We start from the raw sequence: 23209 nt of genomic DNA on the forward strand, positions 1-23209 counted from the left end.
AAGGTGCTTAAACCTGAACAGGGCTTTGTACTGGAGCAAAGTTTCCTGCAGTTTGTAGCCTTACCCTAACATTCCACCATTTGCCCTTTCTGATCATTATTGGTACCTGACTGCTTCATGTTTGTGATCTGTGTGGGAAGAGCTGCAAATCTGCTCCTAATGTCTCAGCATTTAAATAAAACTCTAACCTATCCACTTCATGGTCCATATTAACCTGCTGTGCATGGCATTGCCCACACAGCATTGGTGTGGAGATGCCGGCGTTGCCACACAGCATTGCCATGGGAGAGAGCAGGGAAGTGGGAGTCAATGAGGGAGATGGAGGGCGGGGCTATGGGGCAGGGGGCGGAGTTTCTGGAGCAGGGGGCGGGGTTCCTGGGGTAAGAGGCGGGGTTTCTGGGGCGGGGCGGGGTTCCTTGGTGCAGGGGCGGGGATACTGAAGGTGAGGGCGGGGATAGCGCAGGAGGGGGCGGGGGTTTTCACCGGAGGGGGTGTGTGGTTTCGGTGGATCACGTGATGATCCGGGAGGTGGGCGGCTCCAGTGATTGGTGAGTGTGTCACGTGGACGCGGATTCAAACGGACGGCGGTTGGCGAGAGACCCGGATTGAGAGAGGCCGAGAGAGAATGTCCTTCCCCAGAGCCCCCATCCGCCGCTTCAATGACACCGCGGGTGAGTGCTCAGTGCGGGGGGAGCACCCCCCCCACCCCCCAGCCCGGCTCGGGGGGAGTCCCCGCTCTGGAGGTAGAGCCCCGGGAGGGGGAGGAGAGTCAGTATCTCACGGCGGGTGGGTTGGCGGGGGTCCCACTGTGAGTTGTGTCTGTTTATCAGACAGATTCTGCTGCAAGGTGGGGCTTTGAGTGGCACAGTGTTTAGTATTGCTACCTCCAGTGACCGGGGTTCAATCGGCATGGGTCTGCACCTTCTCCCCGGGTCTGCGTGGGTTTCCTCCCACAGTCCGAAAGATGTGCTAGTCAGGTACATTGGCCATGCTAAACTGTCCCTTAGTGTCAGGGGATTAGCAGGGTAAATAAGTGGGGTTATGGGGATAGGGCCTGGGTGGTTGGTAGAGGCTTGATGGGCCAAATGGCCTCTTTCTGCACACTATCTTTAACTCCCATGACTTGCCTGGGCTTGCAAAATCTCACTAACTGTCCTGGCTGGAGACAATACACATCTCTTTAACCTGTGCTTAACCCTCTCTCCACTTGCATTGTTTGCACCTTTAAGACTTTGTTACCTGTAACGACTTGCATTCCAACCATTAATTTGTAAACTGAGTTTGCTGCTTTATATGCCCTGTTTATGAACTGAAATCCCACTCACCTGTAAGCTAGTGACTTGTGCTACCAAATAAACCTGTTGGACTGTAGTCTGGTGTTGTGCAACTCCTTACTCTTTCTGCACTGTAGGGATTTTATTCTATGATTTTATTAGTGGGGTTCTGTGCAGACAAACCCTGTTGCAGATTTATTCATTCTGCTGTGCGATGTGTTGCTGAATGGTCATTATCCCCATTCCAAAGAAAAGCCACGGTATGGAGATGCTGGCATTGGACTGGGGTGAGCATAGTAAGAAGTCTCAACGCTGGGTTAAAGTCCAACAGATTTCTTTGGAATCTTGTTTTCGGAGTGCTGCTCCTTCATCAGGTGAGTCTCTGATGAAGGAGCAGCGCTCCAAAAGCTTGTGATTCCAAAGAAAGGCCAGGCAGTGTGTCTTAATTGTCATCTAACATCCATTATGAAAGGCTTCAAAAGGTTAATCATCTCACAAATCAATTCTGGCCTCCCGTGCTGCCTGGATCTACTACAGTTCACCTATTGCTGCAACAGGTCCACAACAGATGTCATCTCGCTGGCCCTGTACTCAATTCTGGAACACCTAGATAACAAAGACACTTATTCAGATTCCTATTTATCAACTACAACTTAGGCTTCAACACCATTATTCCTATGAATCTCACCTCCAAACTCTGGGGGCTTGGCTCCTCTCTGTGTGACTGGATCCCTTCTTAACCCACAGACCACAATCAGTAAGGATAGGCAACAACGTTTTCCTCCACGATCATCCTGCACACCGTTGTCCCATAAGGCTGTGTCCTCAGTCCCTTTACATTACTCCTTATACATCTATGACTGTGGCCAAATTCCCCATCAACTTGATTTTCAAGTTTGCTTTAGTGGGTCAGATCTCAAACAATGAAAAAGTTAATTAGTCACAAGTAAGGCTTATATTAACACTGCAATGAAGGTACAGTGAAATTCCCCTTGTTGCCACAGCCTGGCATCTGTTTGGGTCAATGCACCTAACCAGCACGTCTTTCAGAATGTGAGAGTTAACTGGAGTATCTAGAGGAAACCCATGGGGAGAATGTGAACTCCATGCAGGCAGTGACCAAGCTGAGAATTGAACCTGGGTCCCTGACACTACGAGCAGCAGTGCTAATCACTGTGCTACCGTACTGTAATGGAGACGGAGTACAGGAAAGGGATAGAGAATCTGATGAAATGGTGCAATGACACCTTGCACCATTTCATCAGATTCTCTATTGCAATGTCAGTAAAACGAAGGAGACAGTCATCGACTTCAGGAAACATGATGGAGTACATGCACCTGTCTACATCAACTGAGATGAAGTGAATGTGGTCAAGAGTTTCAAGTTTCGAGGTGTTCAGATCACCAGAGACCGTCCTGGACACTCCATGCTGATGGTGTAGTTAAGAAAGCCCTCCAATGGCTTACTCTGACCAAAATTGGGATGGCACAGTGATGAGCTTTGCTGCCACACAGCGCCAGGGACCCAGCTTCGATTTCCTAGCTTGGGTCATTGTCTATACAGAGTTTGTACATTCTCCCATGTCTGGGTGCTCCAGTTTCCTCCCACAGTCCAAAGATGTTCTGGGCAGTTGGATTGGCCATGCTACATTCTCCCTCAGTCTGCCCAAACAGATGCTGGAATGTGGCAACTAGGATTTTCACAGTAACTTCATTTGCAGTGTTTATGTAAGCCTACTTGGCATACAAATAACCTAAATTAAGAAACTACAAAAGTTTGTGGACGAAGTCCAGTCCATTCACAAACTAGTCTCCTATCTATTGACTCTGTCTACACTTCCCGCTCCCTCGGAAAAGCAACCAGCATAATCAAGAACCCCACCCACCACAGACATGCACTCTTCCGTCTCCTGTCAGGAAAGAGTTACAAAAGTCAGAGATCACATACCAACCAAGAACAGCTTTTCCCTGCTGCCATTAAACTTTTGAATCGACTTACCTTATATTAGTCAATCTTTCTACATCCCAGCTGTGACTGTAACACTACGTTCTGCACCCTCTCGTCCTCTAACTGATAAGCTTTGTCTGTGTTGTGTGCAAGAAACAATACTTTTCACTAAACCAATACATGTCAATAATAAATCAAACTGTTTGTCGACCTGACCAAGTTGTTTGATTCTTTAAATTGTAAAGCTCTTTGGATTATCTTTCCACTGATTTGGTTGCCTGTTGAAGTTTTTCACCATTTTAAGACTTTGCATAATAATTTGACTGCTGTCATCTTGTGTACGGGATCTGAAACTGACCCTTTTCATATCCACACCAGGATTAGACAAGATTCTATGATTGCCACCAATTTGTTCACCATTTCCCTGACCGTCATTGTCCATCTCATCTGAGATGACCTACCTCTGATGTCAGCATCCTGTACCGACTGGGTGGGAAGCTTTTCAACCTTTTTTTGCCTGGAAGCAACACAAAATTGACCACTAGCCATGATCCTAACTTTGTGGATTAGCTGCTTCATGATTATTCACTCTATAGGGAATACAAAAGATGTTTGCCTTCTCAACATCTCTGAAAGAGGTTTGGTCTGTCTTTAAACATTGTCAAGATGAAGGCCCTTCCCCAGACCACGTGAACAACATCTGTGCCATCAATGTAGATGGGTGGCTGATACACAGTCCTTCCCATTTCTTAGCAACTATCTCTTCCAAGCGGCTGCCAGTGATGAGGAAGTCCAGCATCAAATCAGTTGTGCCATTGCTGCCTCTTTGAGCTGCATCAACGTGTCTTTGGTGACCTGGATCTTTTGGAAACCAACAAGGGTCCTCATGTGTTGACTATTCTCCTCTACTGTAGCAAACCTGGACTGTCTATTGACTCCATGTTAAGATCCTTGAGCTTCCATCAGCGGACTTCATCAAACACATAGACTGCCAGACCAAAGCTACTGTTCTTCACAAAGCTGTCTTTATTGGCATTGAAGCCCTGCTCCCATTAAACTGATTAGGATGGACAGGCCATTGCATCCAGGTGCTTGGGAACTCTGTCTCCCAGCACTCTTAAGGGCAGTCAAAAGGAAAGGTACATGGTATGCTCAAGGTTGCTCTAAAGCATACAGGAATTAATTGGGAAGAGAAGACTGTGAACCGCTTGGCATGGCTCCACCTTGCCGATCAAGGCCAGTGACTTAACAGCGAGGCTGAAACGTGGCCATAAAGGGAGGGAAGCCAACTTGGAACTGCAAATTCCATTCTGCTATGCGACAACAAGCCCTCGTGAAAGAACTAGTGGATCCAGGGCCCACAGGCATCTGATGTATGACCCAGGCTCTCTTTTGAGGGACAGCTGCTGACTTCAGCACTACTGCCAGGATTCACTCTCTGTGGAGTTTGCGTGTCCTCCCCTTGTTTGCATGGGTTTCCTCCAGGTGCTTCAGTTTCCTCCCACAGTCCAAAGATGTGTGGGTTAGGTTGATTGATTGGCTATGTTAAATTGACCCTAATGTCAGGGGGTTAGCAGGATAGATATGGGGGGCAGGTTATGAGAATAGGGCTTCGGTGGGATTATGGTCAGTGCAGACTTGATGGGTTGAATGGCCCCCCTTCTGCATTGTAGGGATTCCGTTCTGTAGATTCCATCAGGATACATAGCCTTGCATATCCAGGGCCTTCAGCTGTTTGAGGTTACATGGAATGAATCAGATTGGCTGAAGTCTGGATCTATAACAGTGGACACCTCAGGAATAAGCCAAGATGGATCATCCAATCTACACTCTAATGGAGTTGGCTGCAAATACTTCAGTCAAATCTTCTGCACTGACTCACCTCCTGTTATTTGAAGATGAGAATGTTTGTGGAGCCTTTTCCTTTGGCTAGTTCGATTCTACGCCATCATTCATGATTGAATATGATAGGACTGCAGAGCCTTTCACCTCTTTGAAACTTACAGAATACTGAAAGGCGACGTAGGGAAGATGTTTCCATTAGTAGGTGAGACTAGGATCTGAGGACACAGCCTCAGAATAAAGGGTCAACTCTTTAGAACTGAGATGAGGAGGAATTTCTTCAGCCTGAGAGTGGAGAATCTAGGGAATTCGTTACCACAGATGGCTATGGAGGCCATTTTGGGTATACTTAAGACAGAGCTAGATAGGGTCTTGATTGGTAAGGTGATCAAAGGTAACAAGGAAAAGGTGGAAGAGTGGGGTTGATCACTTTGACTGAATGACAGCAGACACAATGGACAGAATGATCTAATTATGGTCTTTGATCTGATCCATTGCTTGCGACCACTCTTTTTTTTTGCTTTGTCCATTGCAAGCTGCTTTACCTGCCTAGCATGCACATAAACCCTGGTAACTTCATGCATCTCATTTTTAGGTTTGCCTTGTCTTCTTCCTAATCATGTTTTCTCCCAGCTTGGTGTTAGTTGAGTGGAAAATGCCAAACCATTTGGTTACGGATTGTGGTCGAATGTGATTCTGCTGATGACTTACAATGCTTCATGGCCAGTTTTGAGCTGTTGGTTCAACTGCAGTTTTCTCAGCCAAAGGAAACCCTCTAAAATTCTGGACTGTCATGTAATGGGAAGAGTACACGATCATATTTCAAGACAGGAGACTGCGTTTGATGCACGAGTGCATGAAAAAGATGTTTCCTTTCCAGGCCTGTGGTGTTCTGTCTAATGGGGTTTGCAGTGTTACAGGCAATTACTGTAGACTAAATTGTCTTTTTTTTTAAAAAACAAAATCTGTAATTTTCTTTATAACTTGGAATACCAAAAACACTCATTTATTCCTGTTTTAGGCTGTGCCCCTGCACCAGGTCACTATGATGTTAAAGAGATGGAAAGTTCCAGGGGTCCAGTATCCTTTGAAAAAGCTCACCGGTTTAAAAAGCAGAAAGGTAAGAGAACTTCTTTCGGATGGGGTCAGTGCAAGTTCAGTTTCGTCACAATATAAGCCTAGCAGAACGTGTACCATCTTGTAAATGCTTGCAATTTGAAAACTTCTACTATGAATATCGTGGTCCAATAATAGGTTGAATTTTCATCTCCCACCATGACAGAATTCAGGAAATCTAATGGGCTGAATTGCCTACACAAGTTAACTCATTGTGTTTGTAGCTTAGTTGTTTGGTTGTTGAGGCAGCTTGAGACAGATGATAAATGCAGCCACTGCCATCCATATAATAAAAACAAATAGTGAAATAAGCATTTGGTTGATGGCTAGTCTGAGTATAAATGCCTAATCTAATGACACCTATCACTTGAACCAAAGGCTTCCAACCAGTATCTCCTGTGTATGTTTTCCTTACAATGAAAGCCAAGTTGAATTTGACCAGAGGTGAATGATTTTGATTTTGTAGCTGGTGCTATGCAAGTTCTTGAACACAGGAGTTGTCATAGAGTCCCTACAGTGCAGAAGGAGGTCATTCAGCCCATCAAATCTGCACTGACTCTTCAATAGAACTTTTAACTTATCCCTGTAATCCCATATGTTCATCCTGCTAATTCTCCTAACCTACACACTAAGAGTCAATTTAGTGTGGCCAATCCATCTAACCTGCACATCTATAATTCTGTGGGAAGAAACCAGAACACTTGGTAGAAACTTTCATAGATATGGGGAGAATGTGCAAACTCCACAGTCACTCGAGGCTGGAACTGAACTCAGGTCTCTGGCACTGAGGCAGCAGTGCTAACTACTAACCATCCCATATTTTAAATTTAAAATAATTGCAGAGTATTTGTTAGGATTCTGTATTTCCAAATATTTATACATTAATTTTGGACTCAGTCTGGTATGTTTGTCTTCAATGCACGTAGCAGCAATGTTGATTATACTTACTGACAAGATAAGTGCGCAACTGTTGGTTATCTAGGCAAGTTGGTCATAGGTCTCCTTTCCTTTCATTATAGTTTGCTTCACCTCGTAATTGGCTGTCAAATCTGTATTTTAAGGGTATTTAAATTTGTCAGTGGTTCTGTTGCAGACCATATGGGCTGTGATGTGAGATTATGTTGGACAGTTGAGAGTTGACAGTATTGTTCTCCCCATTCATCAGGCTGCTTTGGGCAGTTGAGAACAGTGGGTAGTGTATGCTTTGAGAAATGAGTGGTTAAACCCTTCACAATTCACCACTCTTTTGTTGATCCTATGGAACTTGGTGCTCAACTCCAGTAACTTTCTCTCTCCTTCTAGAGTCAGGAAGCCAGACAACGGTTGAAACTGAGAAAGGTCTGGTATCACCAGCAAGTTCACGGAAGAATCTCAACTTTGGCACAGTTAGTGACATAATGAGTTTTTTAATACGAAGTCTGCTGGATTTGGATGTAGTAGATTTTGTCTCTGGTTTTGTTTGACATTTTTAGATAAGATTAGAATGTATTCTTAACAATTGATGGTCTCCCTTCCTATTAAATGCCTTGCTGAGAAGCTGCTATTGAAGTGCTATCATTGTTGTGGTACTGTGCATTATCAAAGACTTTGTCTCTGCTCTCCTGATGAATTTCAGCCTGTGAAATTGCTTGCATCCATGGTTAGATACTCATTGGTCTGACAAGCTTTCTTGTGGGGCAGTTCCATTAATTTGTGCCTTTGACAATGAATGCTGTGTTGAAGTAGTTCTGTTAATAAAGGCCAGACAAATTATTAACATTACAGCCATAAAATGAAGCATTTTTAAAAATGTACAATTTCAACCATGATATAATTGGAGGGCTGTCCTACTCCTAATTATGTGATGCTGTTTAATCATAGAATCCCTGCAGTGCAGAAAGATGTCATTCGGCCCATCAGGTCTGTGCCAAATTCTCTGAAAGTGCATCCCACCCAAGCCCCCCCTTCTTTTCTATTCTTGTAGCCCTGCCAATCCACTTAACCTGCACAACTTTAGATTGTGAAAGGCAACTGGAGCACAGAGGAAACCCACACAGACATTGGGAGAATGTGCAAACTACACACAGCCACCCAAGGCCAAAATTGTAGCTGGAACCCAGGGGAGTTTGTCTCTGGCACACTCATTCTCTTCCTCCTGATTGTTTTTGATCAGTGAGTTAAGTAACTCAGCCTACTTTTATCAACAGTTAACTTTTAGTTTGGCATGAAATTATGTAGTTCCACTTAGCTACCAGGGATGGTGAAAGTAATTTATTTTATTGAACACCAAAGATTAAGCAACATGAAACTGTGGTGGTTGTAGCATGGAAGAAAAGAATTGTATCAGCTTCACATGAGAATTATCCCAAATATTTGAAACTTCTCAGAAAGAATAATCCATTAATGTAGAACAAAGTGTTCACTTTGGCTGATTTGAGTCCTAGAGAGTGTGATTTAGCACAACCCAGTTACAAATTCAAGGTTGCATGATAATGACTGAAAATTTGCCACTGCAATGGAACACTTTTTTTCTATAACTTGCCTACTGATGTTTTAAGTGTAGACATTCTGTTCATTTTTAATGGGGATGCTGTTTTTCTATGAATTGCCTTTAGAGCAATGTGCAGAAGGATGCAGCCATAGCTTTGGAGCTTAAGAAGCAGAAAATGTTGGAACAAGAGGCAAGTGGAATTTTACTAACGTTTGCAAAAGAACACCTGTTATTTTTGCTATTAATGTAATGCTCAAAAGTAGAGTAATAGTAAATCATCCAAAATTATGATTAAAACCTCAAAATAGTGGAGTTACTTGATTCTAGAGACTAATCCCCATAGTTGATATCATACCATAATGCTCAACAACCAGCTTTCAATACCTGTTCAGTATTTGAAATTGTGAAACTTCTTGCAGTGTTTAAAAAAAAGTTGTATTGTATATGGGAGTTGTGACCAGATTGTGTATTCGAGTCAAGGGGTGGGATTTTCCCAGTGTCATTTCCGACAAGAAAATCAGTGTCATTCCCACGGGGTGAAATCCGGATCACAATCTTTAGGCATTTTATATTTTGCGTCACCTCCCCCACCCAATGTGAGAAATGCCATGCTTGAGGTACATTTTCATTGTCAATATTTTAGTATCTTTAGTCAATAAATGGTCGTTTCTAGTCTGTACATGAGAAATGCATGAAAATATTTTGTGAAATAGCAGTGTGTACATTTTGCATCTGTTTTGAATTGTAATTATGCAATGCCTTTCTAACGTACAATTGTAGATCCGCTGCTTACTGCAGCAGCGAGGGGAACAAGACAAAAGACTACAGGCCCTGGAAGAGGAGGTGAAGAAGATTGAAAGTAAGCTAACTGCAGCTGTAAGAGAGAAAACATCCCTGACATCTACTGTTGCTTCCCTAGAAAGGCAACTTGCTGATCTCCACAAAGCTAATGAGTTACTCAAAACAAAGGTATTGGTTTATCATAGCTTTACTCTATAATGTCTCTCCCATGATCAGTTAGAACTTTGCCATAATTTTATTGCAATATTTGATACAGTAGCTTTACTTTTTCTTGTTGCTGTGTATCAACACAGAAATAGAATACTCCAGCATGTTGATCCTCCTCTGAATTCAGTGTTTAAGGTTTGGTGCTGGTGCAGCTGAGAAAAGGTATATTGGTGCTGCCATTACAGATTCGGAAGTGTAACAATTTTCTACACTTCTGTCCATTGTAACTACTCATTGGTGCAACTAGAAAATGTTATTCTATATTTAATACCTATAGAACATAGAACATTACAGCGCAGAACAGGCCCTTTGGCCCACGATGTTGCGCTGACCAATTAAAAAGCAATGACCCTCTAACCTAAACCAATCCCTTTCCATCCATAAACCTATCCACGGATCTCTTAAATGCCCCCAAACTAGGCGCATTTACAACTGCAGCAGGCAGGGCATTCCAATCCCTCACCACCCTCTGGGTAAAGAACCTACCTCTGACATCCGTCCTATAACTACCACCCCTTAATTTAAAGCTATGCCCCCTCGTGCTAGCTTTCTCCATCCGAGGAAAAAGGCTATCACTGTCCACCCTATCTAAACCTCTAATCATCTTATATGTTTCAATAAGGTCCCCTCTTAGCCGCCTTCTTTCTAACGCCTAATCTTACTGGCTACAGCCACAATGGAAACTTCAGACTTGGTACTGGTCCTGCCTTTTGTTCCTTCCACAGTTGGCATGGCGTAAAATTTCATTCATTGTTTCAATGCCTGCAACACAAAAAAAAATGATGTCTGTAATGAGGTCTTCCACAGTGGAAGAGGGTAAGAGGGCCAATACAGAACTGTATACAGTGGAATTGACAACTCCTCTAACAGCATGTAGTCAGAAAGGAACCAACAATTTTGCTCCTTTTTAATGAAGAGAAACATCCCAAGGTGCTTCACAGGAGCATTTATAAAACCAGCCACATAGGAAGAGGTGGAGATAGGAAGTCTTCGTGATGGCATGAAGATGGGGTTGGCAGCTCATCTTGAGATCAAATGTAACATTAAGGTGGAAACAGTAGTTCATTTCCCACTCGCTAGGGAGAGAGATGAAGTTGGTAGCTGGGAGAAACAACTTGGAGCGGGGATTGGAAACAATGTCTGGATGTAAATTAGCAACAGTAGGGGGGGTTCAGAGAGGTGGTGGTGTGGTAGAGTTGGGTGTCATCAGCAAACATATGAAAACTAATACTGTGCCTTCAGATGATTTTGCAGAGCAGCAATTTGTAGACCAAGGATAGATTTTTGGGGAGATACCAGAGGTAATAATGGTACAGAAGCAGAAAGAAAAGCTGTTCAAGTGATACTCTTGCTATGATTGGATAAGAACGGAGTTATGTGAAAACAGTTCCATGATACCGTAGAAGTGTATGCATAGTTAACAATCCAGATCGGTTTAGTTTTGTGATATACTTTTTTTAAAGCATGGGCCAACTGATCTTGTTAGAACAAATTGGGAGAAGCTAATTCAACATTTGATTTTCTGTAATGCCAATATTTCTAAGATACAAAGTGTTGGAAGTACTTAGGTCAATGACCAAACATTAAGTTTGCTATTAGAATGCACAATTATATGCACAACTAAATGTCAAATTTGAAATTCTTCAGCCAGTTGGCAGTCTCCTCATTAGCCTTGTGTGGGGCAGTGAGACAGCCACTGAAGCACAAGTCGGGGAATTTGCCGATTTTATATGCATCGTGGTTTGCACTTTGCCACAATTGCACAGGGATGAGTCATAGTGTTCACAATAGTGAAGATTGTTGTGGCAGGATTTGACTCCAGTCTGAAACTGGTCAGTTTGACCCATTCGCTGCGTGGGATGTTGAAGCCTGGGATTTCCAACGTGGGATCGTCGACCAGGTGCTGATTCTGGGCTGTGTTATGTTCTGCCACATGTCTGTAACACAACTGCCTGACTTGGACAGGTTGGTCCAAATGGATCGCCTTGAGATGAGGCATTTATTAGGTCAGTGACCTCTTCTTTCAGTGGCAGGTCTGTGTTTTTGTGCACTCTTTCTAGCAGTCGACCCATGCTAGCTACATGCCAGATTTGTGATAGAGCAACGTTACAGAGCACAGGTAGCTAAAATATTTGAACAGGTTGCCTCCGAGATGTTCTTTGTGGTCTCATTCAACTGGACATCTATCAGTTTGCACTGCACGGAGTTCTTCTAGACAGCTGTGCAAAACTGAGTTAGAGAGCCAAAGAGGAAGTCCTAGTGTTAGCTGCCCAGGAAGTTCCTGCTGGCTTGCTGATGAAATTGTTGTGAGTCTTCAATTTAGCTGAGACCTTCTGGATTGCAAAGATGTGTGGGTTAGGTTGATTAGGCAGGCTAAATTGCCCCTTAGTGTCAGGCAGTTAGTAAATAAGTGGTGTCATGGGGATAGAGTCTGGATGGGATTGTGATCAGTGTGCACACTATGGGCTGAATAGTCTCCTTCTGCACTGTAGGGATTCTGTGATTTCTAGAAATCTGGCTCAAGGGTCAATTTGTGGTCCAAAACAATACTAAGATAGGTGGGTGTATGGTGGCGTTGATGTGGCTTCTGTTGATGGTAGAGGTCAAATTCTTAGCGATTTCTTGCATTACCAAAGTGGTAGACGTATGATATGATTTGACAGCACTTGGTTTGGCATCTCACTGTTAGAAAATGATATCACTGCTTCATAATTATCAGCCTTTTCTAAAGGACAAAATTCATTGGTGCCCTCTGTAATGTTTGCTGTTTGTTTCTTTCAGTTTTCTGACGATGGTACTAAGAAGAAGATTAATGCCCTGTGCTTGGAGTTGATTGAAGTGAAGAATAAGACTGACGCTAAGGACAAGGTATTGAAGCTTAGCTATTTGCTTTGGAAAGGTGATGTCAGCAAGTATTTATTCAAGTCTCGAATTATATCCCCCAAAAAGCTCTTTGCTGTTGAGGAGCTAAATTGCTTGCTTGTGTTCCTAGTTTACCATTAGCCATAAGAACCATATGTTACACTTTGAAGACAATAATCTCCATCTTTAAATAAGGAGACCAAAACTTTACACACAATAATCAGCATTGTACATAACTGGAGTCAAATTTCTTGTCTTTGTGCAGTAATTTCTTCTGTGCTACAGGCTTACACGCCCTTTATCTTCCGAATTGCTTCTTGTAACCAGCACTTTAACTTCATGAATTTGTGTACAATGGCAGAAGATCCCTCTTTATTAACATTCACACCATTTGAAAGAAAATATTGTGCTCTTCTGTTTTTCCTTTCAAAGTGGATGGTTCACACTTTACCAGTTCCTAACATTTCACCATTTAAATAAAAAATAGCTGAGAATCTGAACATTCCCAACTGCTAAATCTGCTTGGGGGAGATCAAACTTGAATCTTTCCTGGACTAAATAGATAGCTACTCCTAACTTAAACAACTGAAGCCTTAGAGTAGTGACCCTTTCTCCTCACCCCCTTTCTCTCACTCTTAGATCATATCATGTAGGGAACACTTGCAAACTATGCCAATGTTGTAATGTTTGTTTGTAAATCTTGTTTTCTAATTTCCCAGGAGCAAGAAATCCTGAAGGTATGAACTATCTAGGCACATAATGCTAACTTCACTCTTTAAACTATGGAGCATTTACTTACCCTTACAGGGTCCTATGTAAAGTCGTCAGGCACTGGTATTTGACATTTGCTGTCAGTTCCCCAATCCTTCTCTCGATGTTTTTAACGTTCTAATTTGCTCAATCATGCTGTCTGTAATATCGTGTTTTGCTGCGTGGATTAATAGCATGCCATTGTCTTATTACGTGATTCTCATTGTAGGTTTAAAATAGTATCCTGCAATTCCAGTAGCTAAAACCAGAAAATTGGATAGGAATTTGGAATAAATTTTAAACCCGTCTTTTTTTTTGTTTGAAGCAGGTCATTGCCTAAGGGATATGGGGAACAGGTGGGGAGGTGGATTGGAGATCCAGAAGAGATCTTTCATGATCTGATCCAGTGGCAGAGTAAGCTTGAGGGGCTGAATTTGCCTACTTCTGCTCCTGATTCCTATATGTGGGCCCAATGTTACTTGCTGCTAATCAGCCCAAGCCTGGATTTTTAAAAAACGTTCACTCGGGATGTAGGCTTCACTGGCTAGATCATTGTTTGTATGCTATCTCGAATTGCCCTTGAGAAGGAGGTTTTGTGTTGTGTAGTGTAAGTACACCCAGAGGACTGTTAAGCAGGAAGTTCCAGGGTTTTGACCCAGTGACAGTGAGAAACAGCAATATATTTCCAAGTCAGATGGTGAGTTACTTGGCGAAGAATATCAGGCTGGTGGAGTTCCCGTGTATCTGCTGTCCTAGTGCTTCTAGATGGTAGCAATCGTGGGTTTTAAAGATGTTGCCTAAGGAATCTTGATCAGTTTCTGCACTTCTTGCTGCACACTGTTGTCACCATGCATTGGCGGTGCCAGGTGTTAATGTTTGTGGATGGGATGGCAGCCAAGTGGGCTGCTTTGGCCTGGATACTGTCGAGCTTCTTGACTGCACTCAACCAGGCAGGGGGAGAGCATTCTAGCACACTGCTAACTTATGCCTTGTAGATTATGGACTGGCTTTGGGGAGTCGGGAGGTGAGTTACTCTCTGCAGGATTCCTAGCCTTTGACCTGCTCTTGTAACCACAGTATTAATATAGCTAGTCCAGTTCAGTTTCTGATCAATGGCAACTCCCAGATGTTGATAGTGGGGTATTCGGTGATGGTAATGGGGTGATAGAGTTAGTCGTTGCCTGGTACTTGTGTGGTGTTAACGTTATGTCTTGACGTAGACATTGAGCTGAGTAAAAATATGTGCATTTTACATAATGAATTTGGTACAAATGGATTAAGATGTGGAGTGGTGATACACAATGGCTGATTTATTGCTATTTTCACTTTGGATATAACACATTGCACCTCTCCATTACTCTTGCATGCTGTACCCCGCTGATATAAATATTTGACGTTGCAGGTGGCTATACTTCTGCATTCCCTATGAATATAATTTAGTATATCTGCTGAAATCCTGTGTTACAGGAGATCAGCTTTCTTCAGATTAGTTTGGAAGGTCAAGTGAAACTTTTAGAAGCTGACCTGGAAACTTCCAAAGCTACAGTGGCAGCATTACAAGAAAGAAATGGATCACTGGGTAAGTTCCCATTCTTAAGCTGTTTAAGTTAAGCGGTTTGCTTAATCTTGTAGTTTGTTTTAAGATTGCAAAACGCTTTGGTTTGTTGGACGTAATGGCCTCTTGATGTATGTGTGTATTTTGAGGCTCTGATTGTTCTTCCATATCCAAGGCAACTTTGTAACATTGTGTTTGTTATCAGCTGCTCATGTCTGTCTGATGCCTGTTCATTCCTTCCAACAGAGGAAATGCACCAGGAAACTAAAGCCCACAATGAGAACCTGGAAATTGAAATGGACAAATTTCATGGTAATGCTCACTCAAGCATCCTTGTGCACTATTTATAGAGTTTTTACTTTGGCAAGTTAGCTGCATTGCAGCATAATGAAGAGTTTGATAAGTGGAAAAGCAAATTGTGCAGAGGGTGTAGAAAGTCTACAGAGGGATCTAGATAGGCTAAGCGAGTGGGTGAGGACCTGGCAGATGGAATACAATGTTGGCAAGTGTGAGGTTATCCACTTTGGCAGGAATAATAGGAGGGACTACTATTTAAAGGGCGAAAAGCTGCAGCATGCTACGGTGCAGAGGGACCTGGGGGTCCTTCTGCATGAGTCACAAAAACCCAGCCTACAGGTGCAGCAGGTGATCAGGAAGGCAAATGGGATGCTGGTCTTCATAGTGAGGGGGATTGAATATATAAGTAGGGATGTCTTGCTGCAACTGTACAGGGCACTGGTGAGGCCACAGCTGGAGTACTGTGTGCAGTTTTGGTCGCCACACTTGCGCAAGGATATTTTGGCCTTGGAGGGAGTGCAGAGGAGGTTCATTAGGCTGATACCGGAGATGAGGGGGTTGAACTATGAAGAGAGGCTGAATAGACTGGGCTTGTACTCATTGGAGTTTAGAAGGATGAGGGGGGATCTTATTGAGACGTACAAGATGATGAAGGGGATGGATAGGGTAGAGGTTGAGAGGTTCTTCCCGCTCAGAAAGGACAGCAGGACTAGAGTGCACAGCCTCAAGATAAGGGGGGGCAGTTTAGAACGGAGTTGAGGAGGAACTTCTTCACTCAAAGGGTGGTGAATCTCTGGAATTCTCTGCCCGTTGAAGTGGTGGAGGCTACCTCGCTAAATATATTTAAGACACGAGTAGATAGGTTTTTGGTAGGCAAGGGTTATGGGGAGAGAGCGGGAAAGTGGAACTGAGCCACTTCAGATCAGCCATGATCTTATTGAATGGCGGGGCAGGCTCGAGGAGCTAGATGGCCTACTCCTGCTCCTGTTTCCTATGTTTCTTGTGTTTGTCCTATGAAATGTACACATACAGACAAGTGGAATATTTCTGGAAAATGTTTTGCTGTTGCAATTAACATGTTAATAAATCAACAAATGCAGTATTTTCTAGCCCCATAGACCCTTTTTAATGTTTTTGGTCCAAGCAGTTAACAAAATTACAGCACAGAAACAGGCCCTTCGACCCTCCAAGCTTGCACAGACCTTGCTGCCCGACTTAACTAAAACCCCCTACCCTTCTGGGGACTATATCCCTCTTTGTGTATTTGTCAAAATGCCCCTTAAGAGTCACCATTGTGTCTGCTTCCGCTACCTCCCCCGGCAGCGAGTTCCAGACATCCACTGCCCTCTGTGTGGGGGAAAAAAAAAATCTGCCTCGTATATCTCCTTTAAACCTTGTCCCTCGCACCTTAAGTCTGTGCCCCCTAGTAATTGATTCTTTCACCCTGGAAAAATGTTTCTGATTATCCAGACTGTTCTAGGCTTTGGCTCAAGTCCAGGTTACATTATCTATTTCAGATGTACCTGAAGTTACGTACAAAGCCCTAAAGAGAACTTGGAAGGGCTGATTTTGCATAGCAATTTGTTCTCCAGGTGCAATTGCCACTTAGTCCCACAGACAGCTAGGAAAAAAGTGTTTAAAAGCAGCAAGATGAATAAAGTCATAATTTTTTCAGGAATTGGAATACTACAGAAGCCCTCTTTGGCTAAGACCAAGAGCAAGATGGGGTGCGATCCCTTGTCTTATCAGCTTGGATCTGGCCTCTCTTGTGAGGAGCATGAATTGGATTCAATTGGTATTTGGTTTTGGAGCAAGGAATGGATTTGGATTTACCTGGTCCACCCTGAGCATTGGCTTAAATTCATCTAACAAATTGACAACTTTTACAGTTGTGTTTAATGCTTGAAGCAATTTTGCATGATATATGACCCTATTATTTTTAAAAAGAGCTGGATACAGGCTTGTTGAAGTTTTTGTCGGGGTTAAAATTTGTATGTTCATGTTGTTTGCTGTACTTCACTGCTTCCAATCTACTTGCTTCCCAAAAGATAATGTTTCCATCTGAGAACACTGGTAAAATTGTGCATTTTTGATTTTGAAACCACTGCTTTCTCATTGACATAATGTTGATCTCCATTCTGAAATTGGGTTATAAATGGGTGAATGCCACCATTGTGATGTAATTTCTTCCCATTTCCACTAGAGATCTTTTTGTTTTTTTATTAACCAGCTTTAACAGAGGAGTTGCGAGGAGAGAATAAAGTACTGCAAGGTTACTTGGATAATGCCAATGAACAAATTCAGGTAATTATTTTTTCACAAGGAAGAGAAAACTTTGTTGGTATTTGATTTTACTCTTCCTCACATCCTGAGTGCTTTGACAGATGGTCTGAGATTACTGATGATGTCTGTAAATGACCCTTGTTTATGTCAACTTGATTTGTGTTGGAAGATTATCTAACTATGTGGGCATTGTAATCCTGCTTGGTCCTGTCCGTATCTTGTCTTCTCTGGCAGAGGTCACTGAGTAGCAATTGGGTGTGCAAGCCCCTGGCCACCTAGCCCAAGAATTCAGTAGCAAACTATTTGCTCAACACAGACAAGGAATTGAACCCAAGACACATCTGGACTGTGAGATTCAGATATTTGTTTGTGTTTGTTTTGAGGGTACCCATTGTGTCATATATCTTGTTGCTCTCCCTTGGATGTGTCTTAAATCAGGATCATCTTCAATTGCTGAAACATGGAATAATATTTCTTGCTTAAAATTATAGGACCTCCATATGCAGTTGAGTTCCAAAGTGAATGACTATGAGAGCAAATTGGAGCAGCTGTCCACGGACATGCAGGAAAAATGCACGGTAAGGTTTGGTAATTATGGGTGGCTCTTTTTGTTCAACAGTCCTGTGTGTAACTTGTGACGGGAGTTCATCATAGCTGCCATTGTGTAGTTGCTTCACTTATTAAAACTCCAAATTCCATTGACAGCCAGGCAGGATCTTGCTGCAGTCTATATAATACTGAGCTGGTCACTTGGAACTTACCCACACATTGATCTCTACATCTCTCTGATGTGATCACACTAACTCTGGACTTGTATGGTTGTAGATTTAAGGCCCATTTCAAGGCTTGACCACACAGTACTCCAATGCAATATTGCATTACCACAGATCCCATCCTTTGAATGGAATATTAAATCAAAATTCCATTGTCCTGATTGTTAAAATGCTATTTTAAGTGAGCAGAGAGAAGGTCTGCATTCTTTCATCTACTAACAGGAAACTGATAATCTGGTGACATAACATTTGCCATTCTAGTGCACTTCACACAATTGCACACTGTTGGAGATCTAATTTAGTCCATTGCTAGCTTGTGATCCCAGGTGGGTGGCCAGCCAGCTCAGTAAGTGAAGAATCCTTGGTTACAAAACCCTTCTTATCAAATTATAGTCCTTTCAGTTCTTCACTATCTTAATTGTTTGTTTTGAGAAGCTTTCAAGAACTGTTAGGTTGGAAAATTTTAAGGTATAACTCTGAAAATTCTATGGTGGAGGATGTTTTCCACGCATAATGTCTGCAACTTCATTTATCAGCCGGTCTTTGTTTCAATCTTTCATATAGAATCATAAAATGGTTACAACACTGAAAGCAGCCACTGGGCCATCAAGCCTCTGTCAGCTCTCTGTGTAAGCAACTCTATTCCATCCTCTCTTCCTGTCGCACCCCCTCCCCACCACCCGATTAGTTTTTTTTCTCCCTCAGGTGCTTATTCTATTTCCTTTTTGAAAGCCATTATTGAATCTGCCTCCATCAGTGTTTTGGGCAGCGCATTCCAGCTCATAATCATTTGCTACTTTTTAATTTTATCTTTTGGTTCTTTTCCCAGTTACTAGGAGTTCTGCATTTGACCTTTCTACTAATCGGAACAGTTTGTCTCTATCTGTTCAGACCCCTCGTGGTTTTGGGCACAACTCCTCTTAACCTTTTGTATGTCATACAACCAAATTTTGCCAATCTATCCTAGTAACTGAAGTTCTTCTTCAAGTTAATTCCAAAATTTTTTTCTGTACCATCTGTAAAAGTCTTCATGCTTGCTAAAATGTGTTGCCCAGAATTGGATACTATTCCAGCTGAGGCTGAAACTATTTATCATGAAGGCACATCACCTTGCTTCTATACTCTCTGCATCAAACTTGTATGCCTTTTGAACCACTTTCTCGGCCTGCCTTGATGTCTTCAACAATTTATTTGTAAATACTTCAGGTCTCTGTTCCTTCAGTCACTCTACAATTTTATTTTAATTTATGATGCCCAACCTCATTCTACCTGTTGAGGTGAACACATTTCTGCAATAAATTTCATTGGCCATGTGTCCACCCATTCCACCAGCTTGTCTACGTTCCCTTCACTATCTTCCTCATGGGTTCACTGGCCAACTTATGATGCTGTGGTCAGTTTTAGATGACTGGAGTCGTGAAGGTGCTTTGAGTTTCCGAAACTGGAAAACTAGTGCTGTATTTCACAAACACTCTGCTTCAGTTTGATCACTAAACGGGAATATTTCTGCAGAAGGCAGGAGTCCTGGTTGGAAAGTCCTACCTTTACCCTCCCTCTTGCATGTGGCATAAATTGTTAAATTCCTTTTCTTTCAGGTCTCAACAGTCAAGCACCAAGAGGCTGAAAAGAACCTGCTAATTGTGCAGAATCTGCTGAAAGAATCAACTGACCAGATTACTAAGCTTCAGACACAATTGTATGTACTGAGCAGACCCCACGTTAAGCTGCCTCATTCATGAGCAGTGATCTGATTGCATTCAGTTTTAATAGTTTTGTAGTAATCATGATTTCTTGATGGCTTAATGTGTAGTTTTGAGCATCATAAAAAGTTCCCCCTTCTGCAGGGACTAGTAGTACAGTTTGCTCCAGAATCTTTAAAATGGATGAGTAATTGATCAAGATTCCCAATTGGGAACTGTGGGTATACCTACACAACAAAAAGTTTCACACTCTGTCTCTCTCCCTTCTGGGTTTCACACTCTGTGTCTCTCTCTCTCTCTCTCTCTCTGTCTCTTCCCCTGCCCCCTCCCACCTTCTGGGTTTCACTCCCCCCCCCCCCCCCCCCCCCCCCTCCCCTTCTGGGTTTCTCTCTCTCTCTTGCCCCCCGCCACCCCATTCTGGGTTTCTCTCTCTCTCTCTCTTGCCCCCCACCTCCCCCTTCTGGGTTTCACTCTCTCTCTCTCTCTCTCTCTCTCTCTGTCGCCTCGGGAATGCCAGACAGGACAGACAGCACCCTCCAGGAGACGTGCGCCTGTCTCCACTCTCTCCCTCCCCGCCCCCGCCCCCAAACGAGAGACAACATTCCCTTCACCCTCCACACCCACCCCTGCCGATTTCAGTCTTGGTTCAAAAACACAGCTCACCACCATCTTTTTGAGGACAATAAATGCTGGCCTAGCACATCTCATGAATTAAATTTTTAAATCTAACAGTATTCACTGCTTGGCTAACAATAGTCATGGGCAGAGCAGCCTCGAAAGGAGGGGAAACAGTATATTTCCTTCTAAAAAGTGAAGTGCTGAACTCACCTAATGTGAGAATTTTAATAGTGACGTTTATTGATGCCCCAATATAATTTCAGATGGTATGTGGAGCAAACTCAACAACTATGACTTGTATGATGTGGATATAAGTGACAATGGTTTAAAATAATTCACTTACTTTGCTATGACCTCAGAACCTGAAAGGCACTATCTAAATGTAAGCTAATAATAGTCAGTAGGTGAGTGACTTGATGCTTGCTGCAAGAGTTGGGTGGGTGTGTTATTTAAAAATGTTAGAATGTCACAACTCTTAATGGAAATCGTTTCATGTATGAATGTAATTACAGTTGTTGAAGTGTTATAGCATGCGTGCGTTGTTGCATTCGCTTGACCCATAAAGTGCTGCATCTTATTTTTTGCTCAGGGCTGTAATGGAGCAGGAGAAAGTTAAGCTGGAGAAAGAGAAAGTTAAAACTGAAATGGAACTCACCCTCTCTTTGGAAGAGCTCAGGTACTTTAAGGCTACTGATGCATAGTTAGTTACTTTGTTTATCATTGCAAATCTGAATTTGTAACTTTCACATCACCGAAAAACATGTGTTGAAATTGCTGACAAATATATTTTCACAAATTTGAGGCAGTACTTGGTTAATTTAGCAAAGAACCTCTGCCAAGCTTTAAAAAGAACTGATTTTTTAGATGTCCGGTCATTTTAAATTTTCCACAACTTGCACATTTATTTAAGAACTAGGAGCAGGAGTAAGCCATCTGGCCCCTCGAGCCTGCTCTGCCATTCAATAAGATCATGGCTGATCTTTTCATGGACTCAGCTCCACTTACCCACCTGCGCACCATAACCCTAATTTCTTTACTGTTCAAAAATTTATCTGTCCTTGCCTGAGAAACATTCAATGACGTAACCTCAACTGCTTCACTGGGCAGGGAATTTCACAGAATCACAACCCTTTGTATGAAGAAGTTCCTCCTCAACTCAGTCCTAAAATCTGCTCCCCTTTATTTTGAGGCCATACCCCCAGTTCACTTTCACACACCAGTGGAAGCAACTTCCCTGCTTCTATCTTATCCATTCCCTTCATAATCTTATATGTTTCTATAAGATCTTCTGAATTCCAATGAGTATAGCCCCAGACTACTCAGTTTCTCCTCATAAGCCAACCCTCTCAACTCCGGAATCAACTTGGTGAATCTCCTCTGCACTTCCTCCAGTGCCAGTATATCCTTTCTCAAGTAAGGAAACCAAAACTGGATGTAAGATTAATTTTCCAGTGTTCACAGATTTATTTCTGTTTTTTCTTCATGATTGTACGCTGGTGGTCAGTTCCATAGATGCCAGTCACTTTCTGATATGATTTTCACAGTCCTGAGGTAGCACCAGCATCTGTACTTCCAAAGATGCCATTGGATGGTGACTTGAGTGGAGCCCAAACGGAACTCTCTTTATCCTTGTTTTTTCTCCCATTCTCACACTCTTCAACTCTCTCCTGGTTTCCCTCTTTTTAAGTAGAAAGCAAAAATGAGTGATGCTCCTGCCACCACTACGGCTAGGGTCCATAATCTGAATGCTAGCCATGTTGTTGGTTTATCCACTTTGGTGCACAGACTGGAATTTCTATCCTTACACCTTTAAAGACATTCACCCATTGAATTGCTCATCAGTGTGGCAAAACAAAATATCTAAAACAAAAAGGCAGCTATATCTTATGCCTGCAATGTTTGGTTACTTAATTCACAATTAAGCAATTTCCATCAACTGAGATTCAGTTTAAAGTAAATTCAGAAACTTCGGCTTTGCTAGCCCCAAAACCAGAGACTCCGACCCGAAGCCAATTGTTGGGGCGGTATATTATCAACCTACTGATAATGTGCATTTAGCAATTTGATAGAATGGAAATAGACTTTTATAAATTTAGAATTGAGTACAGATGCTTTTTTAAAAAGCTGACATTTACTTCAGTCAGATAAAGGCGCAGCTTGAACGATCAAAGGAGGTGGTCAATCAGTCAGAGGAACAGCTTGTTCAGAAGGAAAAGGAAATACTTGATCTCAAAAACTGTCTGAAGCAGAATGAGGAGATTCATTGCAAACAAATAAAAGAAGCCAATGAAAAATACCAGCAGCTTGCACAGGAGAAAGGTACTGTAGTATTATTAAAGAATGACTAATGCCTGACATGTATTGGAGGTTATCTGTCTTCATAACCATCTATGCTCTCTTCTTTCTCTGAAAATGCCATAAACTCTGAATCAGTCGCATTGTCATTGTGTCAAATGTGTTGCTGTTTAAAATTACTGTTGCAACTTGTCCATTTTTAAAGTCTGACACTGGTTACAAGTAAAAATTTGACATCTAGGCGATCATTGCTGGAAATTGAACTTAGTGACTGATTTATAATTGCACTGAAAATAAATTTTATCTGCCTTTTGGAATATTTTATTGAGAATGTAATGGATATTAAGCCACAATGCACTTCAGTGTAACCAGTCACAGGAGTTGGTATATTGTACAGGAATAGGGTTGTGGCTCTGCT

The 23209-nt window shown here is 42.4% G+C and overlaps 1 protein-coding gene across 1 annotated transcript in view; it reads left to right on the forward strand.

The window, feature by feature from the left end:
- Positions 1 to 593: 593 nt before the first annotated feature.
- Positions 594 to 23209, forward strand: part of hmmr (hyaluronan-mediated motility receptor (RHAMM)) — a 39961-nt gene continuing 17345 nt past the window's right edge. The window contains exons 1-13 of the mRNA XM_080201042.1: positions 594 to 671; positions 6086 to 6184; positions 7483 to 7565; positions 8775 to 8840; positions 9431 to 9619; positions 12440 to 12526; positions 14738 to 14849; positions 15072 to 15137; positions 17353 to 17426; positions 17897 to 17983; positions 19774 to 19874; positions 21086 to 21172; positions 22637 to 22815. Coding sequence (XP_080057168.1) covers positions 626 to 671; positions 6086 to 6184; positions 7483 to 7565; positions 8775 to 8840; positions 9431 to 9619; positions 12440 to 12526; positions 14738 to 14849; positions 15072 to 15137; positions 17353 to 17426; positions 17897 to 17983; positions 19774 to 19874; positions 21086 to 21172; positions 22637 to 22815 — 1276 coding nt within the window. The 5' untranslated portion in view covers positions 594 to 625. The remainder of the gene's footprint in view (positions 672 to 6085; positions 6185 to 7482; positions 7566 to 8774; positions 8841 to 9430; positions 9620 to 12439; positions 12527 to 14737; positions 14850 to 15071; positions 15138 to 17352; positions 17427 to 17896; positions 17984 to 19773; positions 19875 to 21085; positions 21173 to 22636; positions 22816 to 23209) is intronic.

The sequence above is a fragment of the Carcharhinus amblyrhynchos genome, chromosome 13, assembly GCF_965287045.1.
Source record: "Carcharhinus amblyrhynchos chromosome 13, sCarAmb.v2.hapA, whole genome shotgun sequence".
In the NCBI taxonomy this organism is placed as follows: domain Eukaryota; kingdom Metazoa; phylum Chordata; class Chondrichthyes; order Carcharhiniformes; family Carcharhinidae; genus Carcharhinus; species Carcharhinus amblyrhynchos.